At 32.8% G+C, this 11,780-nt stretch overlaps 1 protein-coding gene across 4 annotated transcripts in view; it reads right to left on the bottom strand.

The window, feature by feature from the left end:
* SNX29 (sorting nexin 29) overlaps positions 1 to 11,780 on the bottom strand; it is a 138,017-nt gene that overhangs the window by 78,222 nt on the left and 48,015 nt on the right. For all 4 annotated transcript variants that reach the window (XM_085302838.1, XM_085302830.1, XM_085302822.1 and 1 more), the window contains one exon: positions 8,418 to 8,524. In XM_085302838.1, the coding sequence (XP_085158964.1) occupies positions 8,418 to 8,524 (107 nt within the window). The remainder of the gene's footprint in view (positions 1 to 8,417; positions 8,525 to 11,780) is intronic.

The following is an 11,780-nucleotide window of genomic DNA, read 5'->3' as shown; positions in this document are numbered from 1 at the left end:
AAAAAAAAAAAAAAAAAAAAAAAAGGATGAGGGCCACTAAGAGAGGTAGAGTACCAGGTGAGCAGTCACAGGGCTGAACAGCAAAAGCCAGAGTGGTCAGATGAAAACAAAACCACTGGCTGGTTGGCCCCTATAGCAGGTATCACAAGCTACATTTTTTACCATAACATGATATTGATAAACATCATGTTCCTCAGGCTACAGTAGCTCTTGAAAGGCCTCCCTAGGCAGCTGTCCAAAGCTAGGAGGATAGTAGAGGCAATGGTATAACATTATGAGAGGCACAGCTGAATAACATGAATAGCAATCAGCTACTTCAACAAGAGCACAGGGACTTGGATAACTGCCAAACCTCCTCAAGTTCATAGTTTTCCTTCTGGAGGCAGTTCACTATGTTTCATGCTTCCTTTTTCTTCAGTCATCACTTTTCCTTCTCCCTCTTCCACAATAAAGTTTCCCAATAAAGTTGTTTAACTCATTTTGTTTAATTTAGTGCTGGCAAACGGGAACAAATAGCTTTGCTCCAGATGATCTATATTCTTCACGTTATCAAAGGAAATAGAAAAAAGAACTTCAATTTAACAAGCCAGTAGCTTACATCACTGATATGAAATTGAATTTCCACTATTCTTTTCAAATTTCCTTTTACTTTGAAAGGAGTCCCTGAAATCCAGTAATTCATCAGTTTGCTGTATACACAAAACAAGCTAAGTCCAGATATGCTTTGTCTAGATAAGATTGGATTGAGGTATTTTCACTGACACCTCATTCCCATTTTTAATTTACAAACATTGTGAAATGCTTGGCTAATGATAAGCTAAAGACCAGGAACAGTAATTGAACTAACCATTAACTTTCTTTGTAAAGGGACTATCAGTAAGTATAAAATCAAAAGCTTTCAGAGAGTGATTATTTCAACCCAAACAGGCAAACATACTTATTCTTGTTTACCTGATTACGTAAGTAGTTTTAGATTAATATTGACATTTTACATTATGCATCACAATATAAAAAACCTGCAATGTCTGACAGCATTGAGTTTTGGTCCTTCTCACTTTCCAAAACACAAAAGTTAACATGGCATTAATAAACTCTAAACGTTCAAAAGTATTTATTTAGTGTACTAAAGTTTTAATTTACTGCTTTTATTTCTTTGTAAAGCATTCTGTTTCACTTAATCCCATTAGAAAAACAAACTTGATTAAATAATTAGAATGTYTTCTTGCTCCTTCTGTTAAAATTAAAACATTACAACTTCCACGGTAACAACTACTGATATTATACATTCATAAATTATTCATTCAACAACAGCCTTGATGAAAAAGGTTGTTTATCTTCAAGTACGTCTTATTAATTAATAAGCTTTTTATTGAAAACAAGAAGTATGCAAATCCAATGGACTTCTACATTGTAACTAACATAGTAGATGCCATTTAGCAAGCAGGTTTAAAAGCTTGCTTTACAAAGTAAGCTTCATCAATTATGAACACTTATGCACAAAACAAAGTTGCCTACTAGGTAAAATAATAGTATAATGCCATTAATTCTGGATAAATTATTTTCCATAGTAGCAAAATCATTCATTCCAATTCAAAGTGGCTGCCTCGATATTTATGAAAACTGCATGCTCCTCTCTGATTGAGATTAATATTAGCAAGTTACCAACACTTATTTTCATAATAAAAAGCTGCCACCTCTTTTCATTAAGTTTCACTTCACAAGCAACTATAAATGCGTATTTTCTTAGAGAAGTGGCTCTTTAAACCACAAGGTATTTATTTTCTTTAAAATAATAACAAAGTTATATCCTTTTAGTTATATTTTATGTTATTGTATCTTCCTTTATTCATTCCACAGTGAAGCTTAAGCAGTAGCTACATTTTCCTATGGGAACTGTAGACATGTTCACGGTTGTTTTTCACCATGATATGTTTAAAGCAGAAAATTAATGTACAAGTAAGCTAAGTTTCCCTTGGCCAGATGATCATTCAAATTTGAGCCTGGTCATACCAAGAACCATATTTAAAGTGCTCAAATCTTTAACACGAAGGAGAAGTGAGGCTAACATGTAAAATATTTGGATGATTTCACACTAACAGAATTCCAAAGATCTGCTGTCAGAAGAGAGAAAGAAAACCTAAGTCTTCTCATGCAGTATGACAGCACCGCAGCCATCATGTCCTGCTTGATCACAGTTAAGAACAGTCTTCAGAGAAATCACTGAGATAAGCACACTTAATGTTCCCCAGCAAAGGACTAAGTTGTTAAGTTAAACATGCTATCAGTCACTACACATATGAATGATGTGATCACTCTTACAAGTACAGGACATACTGTTAGATTAGAGAACTAAACTTTTAAGCAACAGAAAACCATTAATGAGTTAAGGCTTTTTAGAAGTTTTAAAATTGCAATCATTTGCAGTTAAAAACATCACAATTTTTTGCACAAGTCTTATTTGAGTCATTTGAACTATTAATAGTTCTTTGTCAGACATTCCCCCTGCAAATCATCATAAAAACAGGAATTCAGTTAGAAATCCAAAGTAACACATTTCCCAAGCAACTTTACGCAGAACTGGAAGTTGTTTCCCTTTGTTCTCAGTAGAAGCAAGGCTGCATTTTCTCCATGAGAAGATGTTCTTTTTCAAGGTAGAAATTCTCCTATATTTTTCTCCAATAGCAATAAAACCAAAGGTCATCAGAAAAGAGCAGGTGTCCTACTGTACATCATTCATTTTTTTCTACACCAAGTAAGAAACAATAAAACTCAAAATGTCTCCTGCCTGACAGCATGCCAACATGCACATATTCAAAAATGCCATCACTGCTCAGTATTGTGAAAGCATTTCTAAGATTGTAGCAATCTTCTACACTATTTGACTATACCATTAAATTTTACTGTTACTTTGACCCTTACTGTCAAGTTAAAAGCAATTACTTGAGAAAATGTTAGGTGTCAAACAAGTGAAAATCAAATAYTGCACAATAATCCTTAAAGGCATACTACATTGACAGTAGTTGTATCATTATCATTTGGCTAGCATCAAGTAATTAAAACTTTTCTTCCAGTTCCAGTCTCAGGATAATTTTGTCATAAAGACTGCAGTCGACATTCAAAGAATTATTTCAATTCTGCACTGAACTGCACTACGACCCAGGCAGAATTCCCTACTTGGTAATTCAGACAACTCCATTTATATAACCATAAAATGATTAATCACTGCTTTCTTCTCTGTTGCTTTATTTCCATTCTGTGGAATCTGTAAGCAAATCTATCTGCAAGCAAATTATTTGAATCAAGGTAGACTGAAAGATTCACTTTAAAAGTTTTTTTTWAAAAAAAAATAAAGATACATTAGGTAAATAGTAGTCTGTTCACAAAACCAACAGGAAGAAAATAAACAGTAGCTTTCAACTCAAAATATATACTGGGAACTGTGCAAGTTAGATGAACTACATATTAATGCTTGCAACATATCAGTTTTTGTCAACGGTATACATACTGTCAACGTTTACCAAGGTTAATTCTGATATACAGAAGAGAACTAACACACTCAACAGGAAAAACACTAATTTGGCAAGACTTATGCCTGGTCAGAAGAAATGAATGTAACCAGAACAACCAAAAATCAGGTACACAGGATAACAAGAGTTTAGTAAGTGTTAAGAGGAGGAATAAAATAAGTGTTATTAAGATGAATAAAATAATACATAAAATGTCTCTAGCTGCTGCATCATTCTATATAACCTCATAGCAAAAGCCAGAGCCCAAGATGAAAGATATAAAGATCTGAGCACCACCATTCTTCTGTTTCCCCAAAACCTTTTAATTTCTCATTTTATACCTGCAAGAATGCATACAGCTCCTCCGAACTGCAACTCATTAGCCCTTTGCTAGGATTATCTCCATAAGCAAGCACGGTATGTTTCAGATCATGTACCAAAGAGGCTATCTGAAAGCATAGTGGATTTAAATTAAACTTAGGTTTAAAAAAAGCTTAAAGTGGGTTAAATTAAGCAATCAGTATATGTGAGAATAAACTCTCATAGTAAACTACAAAGGCACAGCTACTATCAGAAGACTATTGTACAGAAATGTTCTATCTCCCACCTGTAAGTATGTCTAAGACAACATACTTGGAATTAAACTTGTAACATTACTGGATACTAAAAATCATATACTAAAATAAAAAATAAAAATAAGAAGGCAATTTTACATGGCACAAACAATCAGCTAGTATAAATCACTCTGTTGGTTCAAAATTTAAAAAAGCTGAAGAATTAACATTGACCAGCAGGCTTTACGTTGTGATCAGGTACTAATTATCCTCCCTTAAGTTGTACAGAGCCAACAAAAACACAAATGGCTGGCACAAAGTTTATATTTAATGTTCCAGCTACACAAATGCAAATGTGGTTCCATATGCAATCCAAACCAAACCTGTGAGTCCAGCTGACCTGACAGTGTACAGATCCAGGATTAATGACTGTGGAAACACAAAAGCCTGAGTGTTTCTTCTCTAGCTCATCATTTTTCTCACTGTTATACGCATATACCATGTTTGAATACTACCAAAAAAATACCACCCACACCATCGCCCACATCTTTAGGGTCCTGGTGTTCTCTCCTGCATAGCGAATCAGATCAGGAAAGAGAGCTGCTTAAATTCACATCAGTCTGTGGCTTCACTATTCCATAGATATTAAATTTCTGTCACCTATCCCTTTGCTAGCAAGGCTGTCTGCTCCTAAGGTGCTAACCTGTCCTTTTTCCCTAAATTATTTAACATGATTTTAAGAAGTAAATAGCTTAAATTGATATTGCCACCAAAAACACTACAACATTAAAACACAGCATGTGTTTAACCTAAAGAGCTTTGTCCGTATTTTCCCAAGTGATTTGATATAACAAAAGAAACTACCTGTCCCTGAAAATCTTGCCTTGGTAACAGTTACCTGTAACAGTTAAAATACAGTGGTTAAGAAATAGCACAGTTCACAGTAAATGCCACTATTTATGAACATATATTTATCCCCTCAAAACTTGCAGAACAGACAGTTTAACACCTATCACAGTTATTTATTGTAAACTGAATATAAACAGCAGTGACTCAGAATTAAGTCAGTTTGCAAAGAAAAGAAGAAAAAACTATCCAGTATGCACGTTAACAAACGGATCACTCATTAAGTGCATAGTGGCTCATGGGTGAATCATCCCATTGCCTCAGGAAAGAAAATAGCTCATCTTACTCATCAGGGACTAGTCTCTCAATTAGAGACATTACACATACCATTTGGAGAACTACACATTATATTTCAAAAGTTGCACAAAAATTAGCTCTTGCTAATTCACTTCTGGTACTACCATATTTAGTAACTTTACCTGTGTGCTACACAACCTTGGGGGTGAATAGCTTATCCAGATCCTTAATTTTCATTTGGAGCATAAGTTCTTATATATTTTTCCCCAATAATACTTTTTACTTATTGAAGGCAAACTCCTGAAAGAACTGTAAAAGAACACCACCCTTGTGCCAAGATATACTGGCCAAATGAAATTTCATCTTAGGATATTTCAACCTTGGCTTAACTCATAAAAGCTACAAAAGGGTTTGGAATTCCACAAAGAAGTGCTGACCAATTTATTAATCTATAACTGTTTTCTATAGTGATTTCACACACAGGTGTACTGACATTTAATAGTAAGACTGCATACCATGCTAAGACCTTTAAACAAGAAAATAACATAATTTGCAAAGGCATCACTGTCCATTGACGACTGATCTAAATTACCTGCTAAATGAAAACTTATGCTAAATGCAAATACACTAATACAGCAGCTGATTATGTCAGTAAATACTATGATTCATGAAACATATCAAACTCATACTGTTTATACAATACTAACAAAGGCTGAAGATTTTTATTTTGCAACAATGTTTATTTTACAAAATGTGCTATTTTTAAATTCTCTCCAATGACAAAATGTTAAATGTAAGCACAGAAGTGCCATTACTTAATCATTGTATTTGTAGGGGGGAGTTCTAGATACTAAAACAAAGATTCTAAGTCTTCACGGAATCATGTCAAAGAATGTAAGATACCTTCAATGCTTCAGTGAGTTTCTATAAAATGGGTCATGAAGTTCAATAAAACACACAAGGAAGTTTTAAACCAAGTAATTAAATATTTCAGTTTATTTTTAAAAAAAGAAAATTTTTATACTTGCCTTAGAATGTCATTAAGAGGTAAGAGCATATACTGTTAATATAGTGACAAAGTCTAGATTTACCAAAATAGTCAGTGAGGATCTAAAGATACCAAAGAATAACTCAAAATGATTTTTAGAGAAAAAAGTAAGAGAAAAAGAATTGCCAAGTAGTCAAATGATTTGTAGGCAGAGTGCATTGAATTATTTTTAAGTAGATAACTATGTTAATATATCACTGTCACAGCCTTTCCACATAATTATCTCATGCTAAAGAATAAGTAGCACTTCATGCAGAACTATCAAAATGGCCATATCAAAATTCCCCATATTACTATTTCCTAAATTCAAATCCTAAAGAACGTGGCAGCAATATAATATAACCTGACATGCTGAACTGAAAAACAGTTCTAAAGAGATACTGGCATATTTTGGCCAAGCTTTTATTGATTTATGATACCTGCTCTAAGCAAATATCTTAATATATTGACAAAGATTTTTGTAATATGAAAAGAAAACTATGTATTTCATAAGGAACACAGTGATATTCTTACATTTACAAATCCTCCAATCTATCAAAACTTTAATTACATGAAGGACTACTACTGAAAAATTCTTTAAATAATATGTAGATGCATTGTAAGACAATGTTATTCAGAATTTTTTTCTTACAGAATGGTCAAAGCTTGGTTTTAATATGTAAAATTACTTTTCATAGATATTTTTTCAAACGTTTGCAATAATCCAGCTTTTCAGAAGAGCAGCACCGTTCACCAAGAATTAAAAACATAACACATATTCACGAGATCTGACAACTGTCAGAAAGGTTATCTAACATTCACAATGAGCTCTCAACTCTAATCAACAAAACTTCACTCAGTATATTAAAGTGATTCACATACTGAGTATACATGAAGAAGCATATGCATCTTCCATATCAAAAAAGCATGTTCTCAAAGTCACATTCCATATGCTTAGAGATAATTTTTTAAGGCACAAAAACACAGTACTGCACTTACCACACAATAATTTAATTCTGTGAGCTTTAGGAAAAGATACAAGAAAATACTTTCAAGTTCATTAAAATGGGAACTACAAGCTTCTAGAGAACCTTACTCTGAAAACTGAGCAATTTCTAGCTAATCTATGTAGAAACTTTCCAAATCCTAGAAATATTTTTGCACAGGTTTCTAAAATGAAGGCCTTGGAGAGTTTAAACTCTTTTTTCAGTCCATCTAGATTGCCCCTACATTTCTTTACAATAAAGATTTCTGCATGGAGATGAAGGATTGACATATTGCAATAAGAGTTTCAGTATATCAAAAGCCTTTTATTCCAGTAGAGGATCTAGTCTTCTCATTCCCCTGCCCAGTAGGAATAATCTATACCAGGAAAATACAACCTTATTTTCTGAGTCTTTAGTAGAGCTTTCATAATGCAATTTAGCATATCATAAGCATAACTTATAATTTAATTTTGATGTGATGCAAGTTAAAGTCCAACAATAAATAACAGAATACTTAATTGTAAAAGCCTGAAACCACAAAGACAGCTGAAATCCTGAACTCTCTAATTAGATATGTTTATTAGTTCATTATTAAACTACAGCCACAAAAGAAAGAATAGACCAGCTAACAACAGAATCTCTTACAGATAACATTTGAATCACAGGGCTGCCCAGGATGTACAAACAGAAGCCACAGCTGTTTCATTTTTAGTTTGTTTTGCTTCACTTCAAATCTTTAGCAGTATCAAGTCTAACAAGAAAGCAAGTCTTCTGTAATTACTTATTTTCAGGGTAGCTGCAATACAGGCTGTGAAGAGTTTGTCTCTCCCACTGTGCCTAGCATAGAAAAACTTCCATATTCATTATCCTGATAAACCTTACATAAGCAGGATAAAGCAAGTGGAGCATACATGACGTTGAGACAAGTCAATTTCATATGAAAGTACAAATGTATATCATTGTTAAAAAAAGTATTTTTAATTATTTGAATTGCTTTAAATAAACTTTGAAGTTAAATAAGCAAATTTTTTTAAACACAGAAGCTTGCAAATTAAATCTTTCATTTTTTCTTTTCTAACGGAAAAGTTGTTTTTTAACTAAGGGAGAAATCAGAAATACACCGAAGCAGAGAAATTGTTTACAGCCCCAAGTGTTATACTACTATTATGATTCCATAAAATTTGAACAGTACAAGCTTTACCTCAATCAATTTTCTTTCATAAGAGCTGGCTAATTCCTCGTTGTTTTCTACTTGTTTCTGCTCTGGAACAGTAAATTCAGCATCAGTGCTCCAAATATTTGGTAGAACTAAAAGAGATACATAACATTAACATTTTAATTTACATAAACATTTAAACAGTCTTGTTTAGAAGAAATAGCTTTAAAATAATTAGTCATCTAATGTATCCAAATAGAATATAATACTACATCCTACATATATAAATATGTAAAAAGCAATTTTACAAGTACTAAAATACAAATACATTAGGGAGCTTTCTTACAAGCAATATTAAGACAGGTTTTCTCATCTTCAGAGAAAAAAAAAATACATACAAGCTAAAAGCATTTGGTTGTTTTGTGACTACAGTACCCAAATATATACAAGCAGTGACTGAAATAGCTAGCCAAAGCCTTTGAGAACTATGTCTATGCTTCTCTTGAATCTTTTTTCTATTTCTTTTTCAGAAAGACATTTCTTATTACTTGAATGTGATGATTTAAACAGCATAGAAACTACAGAAAATAGGGCTCARAATGCACGCTGCAGACTTCACTTAGTATTTTGCATCTTTGCATAATGGCAGAATCAACCATATTTATTTCATTCCTGATAGTTAATTGTCTAATTTATTCTTAGAAACCACCAAAAATGAAGATTTCATGCTTCCCTGCACAATCCAAGTTTAAGTATTCTTCTCAGGAAGGTTTTCCTAGCAGCTAATCAAACTTTTTTTACCTGCCATGTAAGCCCATTACTTCTTTTCTTATCTACAGTAAATGAGAAATACAGTTTATTCTATTCCTGTTCCTAGCTGCTGTCTGCTTCTTTGAAGATCACTGTAAGGCCTATTCTAAGTCTCTTCTTCCCCAGATTACGCAAATCTAAGTTCAACTTCTCCTCACAGATCATAAGTTTCTAGAAAAACAAACTAGAACATATAAAGTAAATAGACTCTAAAGAAAAAGTTTAACAAATGCATTCAACAATTTTTAAAATCTAAACTACATATACAACCATTATAATATAGATAAAAGACACACTAATTCATCTGACTAAACATTCTCTAGGTTTGGAACTTACTGTTGCTTCAAAGAAGTATATATACTTTCAGGGACTGGTTATTATTCAAAGTGAATTTTGAAAGCTCTTTTAAGAACTGTTAGCTTTTGCAAATCTTGCTTGAAGTTCTATAGTCAGAAACTTCTGAAATCAGTGTTTTTATATAGATAAAGTTTGACTACATACAGCACTTCTGCTCAAATAACAATTCTGCATGAAACTCTCACAAGCAAGCTGATGAAAAACCCTTCTCCTTGTTTAATTTTACATGTTTTACTTCTAAATACCACATGAGACTACAGGAAAGATGTATCATAATTTATCATAGCTATTTTTGCACTTATAATTATGATGTGCAAAAAAACCCAAAACTGAAGTCAATAAGAAAGCAAAAATAACAGGAAAAGCTAGGAAAAAAAGGGCCGGACTCTGTAAGCAGCTACTATCAATTTTACCAAAGAAAACTTCTTAATAGTTCACAACACAGTCCTCATATTGGTCATACCTTCATGACACTAATATTTATTAACCACAATATTCAGACTATGGAGAACGCTGGCACACATTTCATGAAAGTTAGTAAATTAATGTGTTATCCATGAATTACACCTTCCTTACTTTTCCACTGCCCACAGATAGAACCTATAGGATAATTTTATTATAGAATAGTTTTTCCATAGAACAATGTATTAACCAGCTCATCTACAAGATTTATTCTTTGCATCTTTCTTAATACCTGGACTGTCAGCACAGCTTCCTGTTTTATTTCTACATTTTGACATACAGAAATAATCAAAGTTGTAAAAGTCTCTGAACTGAAAACAAAATTCCAAGTTACACAAGAGGTAAGACATCATTGCGCTTTTACAGTTTAAAATAAACTAAAAGTCTGAAAAGTAAAAGTCAGATACCATTAACAACATAAGAATAAGAGTCATATATTTAATACTTCTGTTACCCAGTAAATCAGTACCTCATATTGCAATCAGAATTCCAATGATTTACACTCACATAAAGGACAGGGCATCTAAAATGTTAGAAGCTTTAATCACTGTTTGGTTAGCCAAATGGACATTCAGCCTGTTACTAAAATAAGGTACTGAAGCAGTTCTCCTTTTTAAAGATAAAAAAGCAAAAATTAGATAATGTAGTGTAATTAATAGGGAATAATTAAGTCTGATTAATATAACCATCAGCTGCCATAGAAACGTAACAGATGGAGACAAAGAAGTGTGCAAAGCCTTTATGGGGTGTCTTACACCAAAGAGAAAAAAAAAGAAAATAAATTCATAATGAATTAACTCAGTAAATTATGTACTATGTAAAACAGGTGATAAGCAGTGTAATTTCATATTTATTCAAAGATTTAATTCCCAAATATTAAATCCCAATCCCATGTACTGAAAAAATTTTTTAATATGTTTTCATATATAAAAAATTAAATGCCCAGAACTAGAAATAAACATTTTACATTAAAGGTACCCACAGTCACAACAGAGAAAGAATGCAGCCTGCCAAAAAAATTATCTAGCCTGTGTAACCTGTTGTTTTCCATCACAAAGGCCTTGCAGCAATAGGAAATAGTAGGTCATATAAACCACTAAGTAAATCATCCAATGACAAGTTTAGATCATTTGTCTTCTGACATATGTGCAAAACTAGAGGATACTTCTGGTCACATCTGGTCACATCTTATGGGATGCCTGTTTTTTAAACAGATAACTAAGGAAAAATTACAGAGATGCACTCAAGTGGGAAATTGTCGTATACACAGAAACATATTTTGCATAATCATAAAAATCACGACTTCAAGCACAGCCAGCTTTGTTATTGGTTGTGATTATAATATTACAAATGGTTGTTTGGAGGGAATTTATCTCAGTTCAAGGTTCATAACTCTTTTTCTGGAAGTTCAGTATTTGCCTATGGCATAAGATGATCATGCACTTTACTTCCCATTTGGTAAATAAAGCAAAAAAGGCTGTCATAGAGCTAGGTTATTTCCAGAGTCATAACTTTGGGGAATTCTATCGAGAATTCTATAGGAGCTTTTGGCCATCCGTCCAGGATTTTCAAACACTCAGCAGGTAATAAAAACTACCACTCCAATTACGCCACTGGACATCAGGAAAATGTCCATGACTAACTTACTCCATGTGCTTTGTATAATGTATGTGCTATTATCTCTGCCTGCAAGACACTGGGGAAAAAAAAAAAAAAAAAAAAAAACTCTGAAAGCCTAGAAATAACTATTGCTGTAAATACTTACAAAAACACTCAATA

The sequence above is a fragment of the Rhea americana genome, unplaced genomic scaffold, assembly GCF_003343005.1.
Source record: "Rhea americana isolate MKP2758 unplaced genomic scaffold, rheAme1 scaffold_10, whole genome shotgun sequence".
NCBI classification, from domain to species: domain Eukaryota; kingdom Metazoa; phylum Chordata; class Aves; order Rheiformes; family Rheidae; genus Rhea; species Rhea americana.
This window is presented reverse-complemented; position numbering and strand designations above follow the sequence as displayed.